The sequence below is a fragment of the Diadema antillarum genome, unplaced genomic scaffold (assembly GCF_040938485.1).
Source record: "Diadema antillarum isolate AM-2024a unplaced genomic scaffold, OU_Dant_1.0 seq00000269_RagTag, whole genome shotgun sequence".
Lineage (NCBI taxonomy): Eukaryota > Metazoa > Echinodermata > Echinoidea > Diadematoida > Diadematidae > Diadema > Diadema antillarum.
The window spans coordinates 200,001-214,896 of NW_027271305.1; the positions used below are offsets into that span (position 1 = coordinate 200,001).

The 14,896-nt window shown below is 34.4% G+C and overlaps 1 protein-coding gene across 1 annotated transcript in view; it reads left to right on the forward strand.

Annotated features, from left to right (window-relative positions):
• The window catches only part of LOC139729893 (receptor-type tyrosine-protein phosphatase S-like), a gene marked incomplete at its 5' end in the record, with an annotated part of 85,886 nt that extends 80,952 nt beyond the window's left edge, over nucleotides 1-4,934 (forward strand). The window contains one exon of the mRNA XM_071640815.1: nucleotides 1,404-4,934. Coding sequence (XP_071496916.1) covers nucleotides 1,404-1,493 — 90 coding nt within the window. The remainder of the gene's footprint in view (nucleotides 1-1,403) is intronic.
• Between the last annotated feature and the right edge of the window lie 9,962 nt (nucleotides 4,935-14,896).

Sequence of the window (14,896 nt, forward strand, 5' to 3'; positions counted from 1 at the left end):
CAAATCGGGACCTCCAAGCAATTTTAATAGCGAGTGGTTAAATTCGTGATTGTGGAGTACAGCGTTGAACGGCGAAATGAATGCATGCGCGTCACATTCATATCGGGGTCAGAGTTAATATTTTCGCATGTTTTTAAATTCGGGAATAGAACCTGACTTGCGAATTTCACGAAAATAAAAATTCGTGAAATATTTGGCCTATGCAGTAATGGTTTTTGCTCTCCCCACTCTGCACTTATCCTCACGGAAGGAACATTCTCTCTCCATTTAAACAAAGAAAAAGTTTGCCATTTCAATCTACAGAAGCTCTGGCAGGGCTCATCATTTAGACAAACATTATCTTTTGGTGGCCCGATTGGAAAACTACAATTGTATTAAAGATTCAAAATGGATTCGTACAATGTATGTGTTGTTGTTGGTTTTTTTTTTTTTTTTGCCAATACACTTCTTTATTTGAGCCACCAAATTTTCACATATAAAGATTTTAGTGGCCTAAGACAGGCCACCTGAGGAAAAATATTAAGTGACAAGCCTTTTCCATAGGTATTGTACATTTAACATAGCCTGAAACAAACAGTACAGTTTGTGTCAACTGGCGAGGTGAGGGAAGTTAATTTCGTCCATGATACAAAGGGATGTGATTTTGCATATACATACATGTGACATCATTCTTATGCATCTACCGGTGTCTGAAGTATTTATTGTGTACTGCTTTCCTGAACCTTGGAACGAGTAGGCTCCCCTACTCTCCCAAAAGCGAAGACGCTGTCCTGAAGTACTGTATCCATACGCCATGTTCTAAGAGACAGAGTATAATATTTCGCGAATTGAAATCTTTGTGATTTTCCCTTTGTGCATTATGATACACAGCACATTCGTCACAGGAGACAATATGCAAGTTGTTGGTTTTGCAAATATCATTCAACTAAAAAAAAAATGTGCATAAATAAACACTGCAAAATATACTATGTAGAGTAGCATTTCACTGTCACTGAAGAAAAATCACTTATGTTTATGTTCATATATATTCATACAGATAGATGTAATATACATACATGTACAATTTCAGATAGGATGGATATTAAAATAGATGGCTGTCTACAACTTCAGCTAGCTGGATAGATAGATAGATACTGTAGATAGATAGATAGATAGATAGATAGATAGATAGATAGATAGATAGATAGATAGATAGATAGAGAGATAGAGAGAGAGAGATACAAAGTGTAGATAGGGAATGGTCATCAGGTAGAGTAATGCACTTCTGTATTTCATGCAATTTAAACTGATAGAGTAAAGTGATATTAACAAAACAAAATGCTTCACTTGTATTAATACTTGTACTGTCATTAATGTCATTTCTGTTATTTCCCCCTTTTTCCTCTTTGATTCCCCCCATGCAGGCACAGTACAAATTCTGCTACTCTGCACTCACTGAGTACATCCAGGATCAGAGCACCGAATACCAAAACTTTGTACCCCGTGAGGTGTGACGTGTACCCCTAGAGGTGTGACGTGTACCCCTAGATCCTTCCCAGTCATCGCCCCTGTAATCTTGGAACAAGATGCCTCGCGGTGTACCAGTTTGATGCGACAATCTTGTGCCCTTTGAATGGAGACTCCACAGAGGCTCATGGATATGAGTTCTGTTCTCTTATCCAAACCGTTACAAATTAGCACTTTTATATCAAGATATATTGTTTTTGTGTGTGTACAGAATGAGGATTTATACTTTTATCTTCTTTGCAGCTATCATCATCACAATATACATAGTACACTGGGTGATTATTGAAAAATTGATAGTCTTCTTGTATTGTGCAGGTCTAATGCTGACATGCTTGATTGGTTGAAATGGTGCAACAGGGAACGGTAAATACCTGGCATGATTAATAAAATTTTGACCAAATTTATTCAAGTTTTTTTTTTTTTTTTTTTTTTTTTTAATACTCAAGTCCTATGTCAGTCTTGTTCAGCCACACTTCACCTATGTAATCATGAGTTTTAAATCAAAAGTGAAATGGCCAATGCAAGAAATGGGATCTGATTTGCCCACCATCTTGAAATGTAACAGAGAGAAGCATACCTGTATTTGCTGTTCTAGTGTTGAAATGAATACATATACCGGCAATGAAAAAATGCTAGTGAAGATCTCAGATTTATTTATTAGAACTTGGCATGATCAACCAGGAAATGTGCATGACATTTTTTGTTTTTATAATTGTCACAAAGTGAACATATTTTTTTAATTTTTTCTGCTGATCACAGGTTATGACAGTAACTTTTTGAATGGTGCAACATCCAACAACGTGAACATTGCATTTGTACGATATTTAGCACTAGGTATATTTTCTCATACTGAACATTGACGTCATGACATTGAGAAAAGTATGGTAACACAAACATCAAATGTATTTATCGTAAGATACACATTCGCATATAATACTGTAGATATCGTAGAGTACAAAGTAAAACACAATAGTTTTCTATTTTTCCCCATCACCAAGAGTCTTAAGCATCAGGAAATGCTCACAGAAATTAACTCGTTGAGGACAAGCTGAGTTTGCTGTAACACACATTTCCCATAGACACCTGCCTGAGTATACTGGGGACTAGTCTCTTCAGTGGGTTAAATGAATTGTGTCTGGAGAAGAAAAAGCCGATGGTTGCTGTTTGAAAAGTGGGCGTGACAGCAAATTCCACGAAGAAAGTGACTGACGATCAGACAGACTTCGGCCAGAATACGTATACCGATAATGTGCCAAATAATTTGTTTCATATCCCTTGGTCTTGTATGTGTTTTTTTCACCAAATCCCTGCCCGTCTTGTCAAGTGAGAAGAGAGAATTTCTCCTGTAGATTTTTAGATGTCAAAAAATGGAATGATACAGCATGAGTATTTTTTCTTTTTAATGAAAGAAATATGCCTGTCTTCCTTCACTGTTAATTTCTGTCATATTTTATGGATCATAAGTTCATCTATTTCTTCTGTCGCAGAAGGTGAAGAGTTTACAGTCAAATGCTGGCTAGGGTGTTGCTCTTGATAAACTGTTAAAGGACTCAGTACTATCGTTACCGACCTTGGAACATCAAAATCTGTGCATTACCTCTGCAGGGGGAGCTTATTAAAGGAAAAAAAAAAAACCAATTGCGCACAATTACTCTGACCACTTTTACAGCAATTCAATTTCTGGTTAAAGCCGTTAAATTACCCAAGAATGGTAATGTCAGGTTGTTTTGTGTGTATGTGTGTTTCTTTTTTGCATAATAGTGTCAAAATGGTAATTTTGTTGATTTGAAATCTTCCATGGAAAAATAACATTCCCTGCTCCTGTCGACCAGTCTGGAGTGAGACAAGTGTCTTGAGCATTCCTTAGTTTTGTAATTCACTTGAAGAATTTTACTGTACTTAATAAAAAAAAGGAAAAAATAAGAGTTGCATATTTGATCAGAATCATCGTCATAACACACAAAAAAGTGTATATGTATATATATATTCCTGTGACTCTACACATGTATGTGTAATGCTGATAATATTTTCTGGCCACAGCACAGGAGATACGGGCGGACATAGTCTGCATTTGTTTAACATGATAGATTATTTCTTATCAAAATGATTATAATTATGTGTTTTGTTTTGTAATTTGATTTTCAGTATTTGAATCCATTGCCCCTTTGAAATACAAGTACTATCTAGCATTGTTTCTATAAACTCATTTCTTTTTCTTCTTTCTTTATTAAAATCAGGATACTCACTAATCAAGTATCTGAAAAATTCACAACTCAGTGCTATGCCAGTAGCGTACCATGGGGATATGAAAAATATTGGTGAAGCATGCAAGCATGGAATTGAACTTTGAACTTTGATTGATGGCATGTGTTGCAGCTTCAGATTGAATGTGTGACCATTCTACCAATGCTTTTAAGGAAGTCTGTGATGAGAGGTTGAGAATTTTCATTTGCAAAGCCCACAACTGAACATCTACGTATCGATCATGTAAAAAATCCTGCAGTTTCTTGCTTTATAAGGAGTTCGATTTGAAGTCCTTGGAAATGCACATACATTGTACATGTAGTGCTTGCATCATGCAAAGATGAATTGTTATTGTTACACCCTCCCTTTCTGGAACGTAAAGAAACTTACTTTGAGACCCTGTTTATTGTGAAAGGCTTCTTCACCCGTTGATATTTCACAGTAAGGAAATGAGCTTGTGCTGGGATGTCTTTAGGTTAAGTTTGGATTCATATTCAATGTGGCCACAAAAGAGGCAGTTAAGTACTTCTCAGCCATCAGTCATAGGAAAGGTGATTGTAGGTCATGAGCAACGAGAATAAAGTGCCTTGCCGAGGGGTCGTTACCCCCCACTGAGAAAGAGCACGCACAAGAACATCAAGATTTAGAGTCTGTGGCTTCATCCCCTGAGTTCCCCCCAAAAATAATAATAATAATTATCAGAGAAATATCGGTAAATCATCTCCTTCTGTATGGTCAGTGCAGCACATAGACAAACATCATGAACTACAAAGGTTAAAGGTCACTTCAGCTTTATATCAATCCACCAAAATGTGAGGTAAAGTCTTCTCTCTGGTTGACGAACTCCAAACTGCTTTAATAGCACACAGCCATGTTTCCAGTGTTCAAAGAGCCAGAAAACGTCATATTATGAGTAATACTGGTCTTCAGTCTCACAATTTCCGTTGCCGGCAAGATGTATCTGTTGTCATTGAGACAGCATCACCAGCTGTAGAATGGCTTGTCACCAAAATCATGTTTGTGCAAGAAACAGTATTACAATGTATTATTATTATTATCATTATAACGCTATGATGGCTGCAGTGCAGGACCAGATGGGGTCTAGGGCAATTACCTCCTAACCCTAACCCAAACTCCTAGCCATAAACCTAACCCTAACCCTAACCTTGTCACTAACCAGTATTTAGCCGGGGGGGGGGGGGGGGGGGGGGGGGGGGGGGGGGGTAATTGCGCTGATACAGACCAGATGATGTGCTGATTGGAATGAAACTGGTTGCAGGACTAATTAGGGCTAATGACGATGATCTCCCTATCAAAAGCAGAACGGGATTTTACTACAAAGAGGAACAGAAGGCTTGTATGATTGATTGTCACATTGTGAACATTGACTGCAGTCACTGCAATCCATCAAGAGTAGAAAATTGAGCTGTTTTACTTTAAAAAAAAGAAAAGGAAGTACGAGAATAATCTTTCAGAAGGTTGTTGCTCGCAGGCCAATTTCAAGACCGACAAGCCACACAATATGTGCTGTTTCAGGCCCTGCTTACATGAATAGAATAGAAACCTTCAAACCAGAGCATCCAACCTGAAGTCTTGTTGCTCCAACCAGTTCTTGTGACAGCAACAAGGCAGTAACAAATTAAATAGAGCATATTAGTTGTCATGGTAACCAAATATTCATGACTTTAGTGATTCTAAACCTTTTTTCTGGAACATGCCTCCATAGATGCTTGTTGTCAACCAGAGAGATGTGTTTTGTTTAGTTTTAACTTTGGTAGGACTACCTATGAAGGTTACCAAAATTTAATGAGTAATGTTTTTGGATAGAACTATATTTTGATTTATATCAAGAGGTGAATACAATGTGCAAGACTAAAGGAATTGATAAGTAGGAGTGCCCATTGCATTAAATTATGTGTGTAAGGGTGTCTGTGAGAGAGAAAGAGAGAGAGAGAGATGGAGAGTGTGTGTGTGTGTGTGTGTGTGTGTGTGTGTGGTTGGTGATTGTATTGTGTTGACAAGTGTGTGTCGATATCACAGCAATTTCATGCATCTCGTGTTCCACTATTGCAATGTTATACCTTCTTGTGGTGGCTGTAGATATATACATATACTTGTAGGCAGCCTCCACCACAAATGGCACGAATGTCAGTGTGGAAAAAATTCCACACAGAAATATTTTGTGACTATACAATGAATTTGGAATTATGTATGCAGCATATTATAGTACTCCATCCTCGCTCTTTGTTTTATATAAATATGTATGTACTCTTTCTATATGTATATGTAATTGCACCACTGTATACTATTTGTACAGAGTGCGTTCTTTTTATATGACACACATGTATAATGTAACTTATGATAACTCCACAATATGTAAATAATGGTACATGTTTTGAAATATTATTGTGGGAGTAAGGATATGGCATGCTTGGATCACAAAATTTACCATTCTTACCTGTACTAAGATTGATGCAAGATGCTATGAGATGCTGTGCAGAGGAGTACAATGTATGTTACACTTTTCAGAGATTATTTTTTTGTACCGGTATGTCGAATGTGTGAGGGTCGTGGAAATGACTCTAGTTTTGTCGTTAAGTGTAACTCCATTCAAGTCTGTACGTTCACATTCATGTATCTCTGTATATCCGTGGATTTATAAATCACTATGATAGTACTAGTATGCACATTAAGAGTACTATTGTGTTTGTAGGATTAAAGCCATTCGTCTCCAGTGGCTCCAGGAATATCATGCGGTTTGGTAATCACTCCATTTTTAAGTCACTAGTAACATTGAAGTCACATAATGATATATTGTGTTATGTAAAAAGTGCACAAGAATAATGAAGTATGTGCTTTATATGTGTAGGAAGTATTACAGTAAGTTGTCATTCCATGCAAATTCCATGCAAAGTCTATGATCATTCAGCAAAGAGATATTTTGAATAGAATGAGTGAATGTTTTGAATCTCCAGATGATTTCAGCATGTTTTGATGACCAAACATTACGAGGATCCAAACAAGTATGCTGAAAGTACTTTCAGGTTTGTTGTAAGTAACTTTTAAGTCTTATTTTCTTTTATTTTTCTTCTGCATCAGGCAGATTTGTGTTATGTGTACACTGTTGTGTAAACCAAAGCATCTTTTTTACTTGAATCCTAAGAAACTAATGCGAAGGTGTTGACCTAATAATGTAAAAATCACAAACAGGAAAATTGAAATGTACGGTATCATGTTCATATTAGTCATTTCAGGTTTCTTCCATAACATTGGATATTGAAGGTTCACTATGCGCAATTCCAATCTGATACTGTAAAGTTCCGTGTATACAGCGTACTTGTTTATATGGTGCATCCTGACTGTGCTAGTAGTGAAAAAATTATAATACAATTTCCACCGAAGTCTTGTGTGTGTTTGCACACAAGACATACATTGTAAGTACGCAAACTCCTTACATCAATATCTTTCACTTTTCTTGCAATCATACTCGCACATATGACGCTATTATTGCATCGGCTTCCTAAGGTGGGGTTCACACAACAAAAGGCTCAGCTACCACAACCAAGATTTTCTTTTACACATTTATGAGGTGCATTTCCAAATTTTTGATATTTTTAAATCTATCTTTATTATTTTTTAATGAAAAAATGTGCACTGTGTACACGGAACTTTACTGTATGTAGTGCAAATTTTGTGCCACTGGCTCAAATCTTGTGGTAAAGTAATATGTTATTAAACATCTCTGCCCATGGTTGCCCAACCTTCTTTGCACACTCTACTTAAATGTTTAATACACATTGAAAATGTGTAATACACTGAGTGGATTGGATAGTTGATGCTTAGACTTGTACAAGATTATAAATTTAGTGTCCATGTAAGACATATTTCAAACAGATACAAAGGATTTTTGCTAATGTCTCTGTACAATTTTCTTTTAGTAGCTGTGCAGCTAAACATTACTTACGAATATATTTTTTACCCCTTGATATCCTAGTTATTGTGCACAAACTGTTAACTCCTATTCTTTTACTTCGTGAATACATAAAACCTACACTTTTCCAATTAAGACCATATCTATGTTTAAAGGTTACCTGAAGCTGGAGATTACAATATCAGTAACTTTATGACAGATTCAAATTTAACCTTTGTTCTGTAGTTCTGTTTGTATGATATAGATATTTTATTTTCAAAACTGATAATTATAATGTATATGAGTAGATAATATGGTAATTATTCTACTATCCTTACATGAAATATTTCAAGGAGGGATTGCAGAAGTGTTCAATTTTATTTCAATACACTTATGACAAATGTATGTTTGAACCTGCTCCACTATCTTATAACTCTGGTATCACCATCAGCAACCTGTTATTCTGTATTATCAGTAGCATTTTGTTGACAGTGGCATAAAAGAGGTTTAATGGATTGGGTGATGGCTACTCTAGATGTCATTCAATTTTTTCATTCTTAGAAACGATTATGATTCTGTCCGTTTTGTCACATCAAACCTTGACATGGTTTGTATGAAGGGGACATTTTTTTAGTAGGAAATACAGTATTTGATTTTATTCCTTTCTAAATTTTGATCTCGATCATGATTTCATCAAAGAGTAACAGCAAGAAATGCATATGCAACATATTTGGTTTTTTTATGTTTCTCTGATTTTTACAATTGTTTCATCTCAGTATACTATACTACCTTCCAATTTTATTTTGTACTATGTCTGAACATTCTAGTGTTCTGTAATCCCTTTGATATTGTCGACATCATTGTGTTTGATTGTTCTGTAGGTAGTTTTACGTTGTTATATTTTATCAATTTGAAAGTTATTGTGAATGGAATCCAGAAGTTTGGAAATACCAAAGCAGGGAAAGTATTATTGAATCGTGTGTTGCAAGGATGTTCAGTTGTCGCCACAATGTTGTAGACTGAAATATGAACTGAAACGAAGTCTCTCTTCCGTTAAAGAAGCCCACGTCATTGAAACGGCATGTACATAAAATCTCTTGCTCCATATATCTCGTGAAGTTACCCCCCATTTCAGAAGGCTATTGACTATTGAGCAATGTAAGTACTATCCTTTCAAAGAGCCTTTTTAAGTACATGTACATGATACCCTGTGAATGTGCACACGTCAGAATGTCTTCCAAAATGTTTGGGCTTGCACGTCTTTTTTGCGCTAAAAACGCCTGTGTGCACACGAGTCAAGGCCCCACATATGTGTAATACATCAATGAGGAATATATGTCTGTACAAGCTTTGTGATCAAGAAGAAGTTTACTCCTTCCACCCAATGTATGATATTAACCATCTATCATTTTGTCATCGAGGTTATCACATCGAAGAAATAGTAAATTGATAGTTTATGATGCATGAAACTGTTTTGCGAAATAACAAACAAGAATCAATTTAGTTCTTGTTTCATTTTCGCTGGACAAGTCTAATTAGTTCTGTAGGGGAGTTTAGATGATAATTTGTAATCAAGTGATTGGATAGACTGTATTTTCAGGGAGTTTCTCTTTTATTTCAGGGAGCAGTTTATAAGACTGTGTATGACATCCCAAAGCTTAAGATTAAAAAAAAATGCAAATTTTATGTAGCAGCACAACATGCACTATCTTTTACACAGAACTGTACTTTATATCCCATGCTCACGCGAACACAACTGATTTAGAAAAAAAGATAGGAAGTAGTGTAAGTTATCTAAGGTGAAGCCACCAATACAAAAATGACATGATGATCGCTGAGATGTTGTGGTCAGTCACTATGCAATGTGACAACACCAGTTTTCCCAGTTCATTTATGTATGTCTGTGCTTTTGTACTTCATGTCGAGCGCAGATGAGAGCTGTAATGATGTAAAATTATTATTTTTTGTCATTAACGTATATTGAATTAATAAAGGGGATGAAATTTATGAAAATTTACAAAACTGTTGTGTTCGCTGTCTTTGTACACTGCAATTTTGAAGGGAGCAAAACATGCACACAAACACACAAACACACACACAAACACACACACACACACACACACACATTCACACATTACTTGTATTGTATTACTAGTCAGTAGTGCATGATCTAGAGTGCTTCTTTCTAAGTTGCATCCACAACTACTCCATAATCACCCCAAGTGCAGTCTCAATTATACCGTTGCCCACTTCCAAAGTGAAAAAGAAATGTATGAGAGCAGATTATTCACTTTAGATCTTGAACTCTGGTGTAGTGCTGACAGATCATGTACCATATCTTATAGGAAACTATATCTGTCCACTGGTGCTAATCAAATTATATATATATATATATATATATATATATATATATATATATATATATATATGAAGGGTTTGTTTGCAAAAACCGATAAGTCCATTTTTGAAGATTTTGAAGTATGATCTCTCTCATAAAGTAAAAAAATAATACCTTTTAAATGATATATTGGTCACTACATATAAAGGTATATTTTTGAAGTTATGGTCAAAAGAAGCAAAAATTTTCTTATTCTCTTTATTTTTCTTGACCTTTAATCGCAAATATCTCCATTTGGCGAATATGGACTTAACAGTTTTTGCAAACAAACTCTTCATATATATATATATATATATATATATATATATATATATATATATATGTGTGTGTATATATGTATATGTATATGTATATATATATATATATATATAATATATATATATATATATTTACATACATATATTACACCATGGTATGTGCATTTACATTTGTTACAATCAAATATTTATATTACAGTCACATGGTTCTGTGGATATCTCAGTCATTTCAAAAACACTTTCTTCATCAAATAAACTAAGTATGCATTTAACATTATGAGCTTTTTTAAGATTTTATATGTGGTTTCAGACTATGTCTGTCAGTGACTATGTCACAGAAAATCATCTTCTGAAGCTCCCTCTCAACCGAAACAATACTGTCCCTTTAAAGGGTGTGTACAGTTCTGGTCGAGGTGAGGATTTAGCTTTTAACATTTTGCGAGATATTCAGAAACCACTCTATGATATGTCAAAGAGCATGCAATTCTAAGGGATATCAAAAGTTTATTTGATGAAAATCGGTTTTGAAATGGCTGAAATATCCAAAAACAAGGTGAAACAAAGAGATCCTAATAAAGTTGTGGCATGTCGCCTTTTATTATTATCACTTTTTTGGATATCTCAGCCATTTGAAAACCAATTTTCATCGAATAAACATTGAATCCTTCTTAAAATTACATGCTCTTTCATATTTGATAAGAGGTTTCTCATTATCTCACTTAGGAATGTAAAAAACATGAATCCCCACCTCAACCAGTACTGTACAGCCCCTTTGATATGTAGTTTTGTATGTTACATGTGGTTCTGTGTTACAGAGAGAGAGAGAGAGGGAGATCTGGGACAAGAGGCATTTATGTGTTTAGGTGTAATATCAATTGATTTAACAATACTTGCAATAATTGATTTGATCTAATTTTATTTTAATTCATTTCAACACTGTAAAAAGCCTGCTATCAGCTCTAAAGCTGCTTTTCAGTGAGGCCATGCATAAGAATTAACAAAACTGAATCATGAATGAACAATAGAACAAGAACAAAGATAAGAAACATAACCGATTAAACACGATATAAATACCATACAAGTGAGCAAAAGTAAACATTCGAACAAACATACAAAGCACAAAATAGGTGGAAATAGCAAAGAGAACATTTTGATGACAACAGAAGTAAAGTCATTTAGAGTGAATAAAATTATTGTCAAAACAAAAACATAATATAATAAAGGTGTCACAAATGAGTGGCAAGAAAAGATTACTGTAGAGTATCTTGAAATTTCCTTTCTTGATTGTCTTAAAAGAGCCTAAGTTATTAATGATTCAAATATTTTGATTTCAGATTTCAGATTTCAATTTATTCAACACTTTCAGTGAAAACAGGAAAAATACAGAAAATTGACAACACCATATTATAACAAAGAAAAGAATGATCACAATATGCATCATTATGACATTACGAATGTACATTTGAAAGTGTTCGGAGACAGACAGAAAGGCTATGCCTTATTTAAAAGTCCTGTCCCCATACTATTTCATTCATAAGATATCAAGATATTGATTGAATACATTTCTTTATGAATAGATACACACATACATACGCACACACACACACACTGACATATTTCATAAGAGAACAATTTATCACACAATTTCAGCATACTGATTTAAAACATGCAATCTTAATTTGCTTTTAAACACATTCATCGATGAACTCTGTCTTATTTCAACCGGAATAGCATTCCAAATTTTGGGTCCATTAAAAAATATATAATTGTATGATGGCATGGTTCTGGCAAAAGGCAGTGTAAATTTATCTTTGATTCTCATATCATATCTTCTGTTATCACTCATTTGAGAATAGTTAATCAAACATTTTGGAAGCATCTTCCTAAAACATAAGTACATGAAAATTGCACTTTGAAAATAAAATATATCATTAGATTTTAAAATCTTCAGATTAAAAAATATAAGCGATGTATGGGCAAGAAAATCACAGTGATGAATAATATGGACCAGCTTTTTCTGCAATAAAAACAATCTCCTGGCATTGGTCATACCTGAATTTGCCCAAGCTATTGCACAGTAGTCTAAATGAGGTAATACGAGAGTATTATAAAGAAGAAGCAACACCTTTCTTGACAGAAATCGCAATTTATAAAATATCCCTACATTTTTTTTACAATCTATTGCAGACGACACCAGTATTTTGGGATGATTTATTAAATAGCTTGGCTGCACTGTGGAATAGACTGCACTTCAAACAAATATTTCTAACAAATTCAATCAATTAATTTCAATCAATTTGAATATCATTCGTAGATTCTTCACATCCTGTGATTTTTTTTCGGGGGGGGGGGGGGGGGGGATCCAACATGCAAGCAAGAGTGTATAGCAAATCAATGGGGGAGACCGGTGTATAAGAGAAATGTAGCCTCCCTCCCACAAGAGAGAGCTTTTGCACTTTTAGAATTGTAATTAAACAATCTCATGCACACTTTGTGTGGAATATTTGGATTTTTTTTTTTGGACAATATATGTTGGTTATTTGATTTTATTAAAAAAGTAAATGCTTGCATTGTTGCTTGATTTTGTCATTTACTTATCAAATTATTTGAAAATCTAATATCTGAGAGCAGCCAGCGACTAAGCAAGGCAGAATCATGGGAAGGGAATAGGAGAGTGTGGGTTGTGGTATTCCCCTGATCCCACATTATATAAGGAGCTTTTGTATTTTTATTATTGAAATGCACTGATTTTTTTGCACACTTTAAGTGGAATATTTAGGATACTTTTATCTGAAAAAAGTAAGGCAGTGCATTGGCAGTTTATCTAGATTTTAAAAAGAAAATGCTTCAAAATAATTTAATTGTTGCATGATTTTCTCATTATATTAGTTTTATTGATCAAATCATTTGGAAATCTAATATCATAGTGCAGCAATGGAGCAGTGGGAACATGTTGGGGAGCTTTTGGGTTTTTAGAAGTGAAATTTGACAATGTGGAGCACCCTTTTGGTGGAATGGAAATTGTCATTGGCAATTAAGAAAGTAAAATGAAATGTTGGTTATCTATTGAAATTGTAGAAAAAAAATAAGCAAACAAAACAAACAAACTAAATTATGTATACTTTCATTCACAGATCAAATTATTTTGATATCTAATGTCTAAGAGCAGCAATCAAGCAGGGGAAGGATGTGAGTGTGTGTGAAGGTGGGGGGGGGGGGGGTTACCCCCTCCGGGTAAGGGAACTGTTGCAATTTTTTTTTTTAGCTATGGTAAAGTAGTTGTAAAATTGTCAAACAAAAAAAGGTAAGATGATATGTTTGTAATTTATCTAAATTTCAAAGCCCCTCAAGAAGAGGAAAATTGAAGATATGAATTTGATTCTCAAACTGGAAGTTGAGAGGTCAATCAAACATTATAATTTTCGAAACAATTTGCCTCATTCTCCTACCAGATGCTGACATCACATGACATTTCGTTTACAGGTTTTTAAAGTTTCTGCTAGAGAAAACTACACTACTTTCGAATGATACATATATATCTATATGTATATATATATATATATATATATATATATATATATAAGAAACAAAACTGCAACAAAGTTCATGCTGTATTCACCAACGGTTTGTTTCTGCACACAAATTTTCGAGTGTCTTTCCGCCCTTTCTGAAGTGTTGATACTGAAAGAACAATTACAAAATTAAGCCATAACAATGTTGCAACCGTGTTACCTAGGATGCGTGCTTTAACGCATCAATGCTAGGCATCCTAGCACCCAGCGCGCATCCTGGCAACGTGCAATGTTACATCATAATAAAATGACAATGAGTATAAAGCATACATAAAAAAACTTGGCACGACTGATACAGAAGTAATTCCTCTGAGGACGCAGCTGCGGTGGTGATGTAAAAGCAGTACATTATTCCTTTCAAAATTCAACATACACATAAATTAACTTTAATTCTAGTGTACAGATAATCTTTACATAATCTGAGATTATCATGATTAATATGAACATGTTATCTTGCCAACCCCTTTGAAAACCTATACTCATATCAAGACTAAAAGAGGCGGTAGACATTGCTTTTGAATCCTCACAATTTGATTTTACTTCCAGCTTTTGGGCTCTGCCCTTTATCAAGACTGAGGACAAATTGGACAAATATATATATATATATATATATATATATATATATATATATATATATATGCACATGCATATAAGTAATATATAATATTTACATATTTGTAAAAACAAAAGAAGTTTTGAACCATCAGGCCGGATCTCTCCAACGACCAACAAGGCATGTCATATCAGTTTAGTTTGAGTTTTCTCATTTCAGTTATCTATCATAATGTAAGTGTTTATTTTTTCTTGCTATTTTTTTGTTTTTGGTATAAGATGCATCATCGGACCTCTCTCCTCCATTCGTACATTAGACAAAATATATCAATACACAATCAACTAAGATTAAACTTCATTTAAAGGAGATTTGTGTTCTCTCTGACTCTGCATAAGTGTGATTTGATCGTTAGTACCTGTTTAACTTAAATAATTTTGGACTTATCAAAAGAAAATA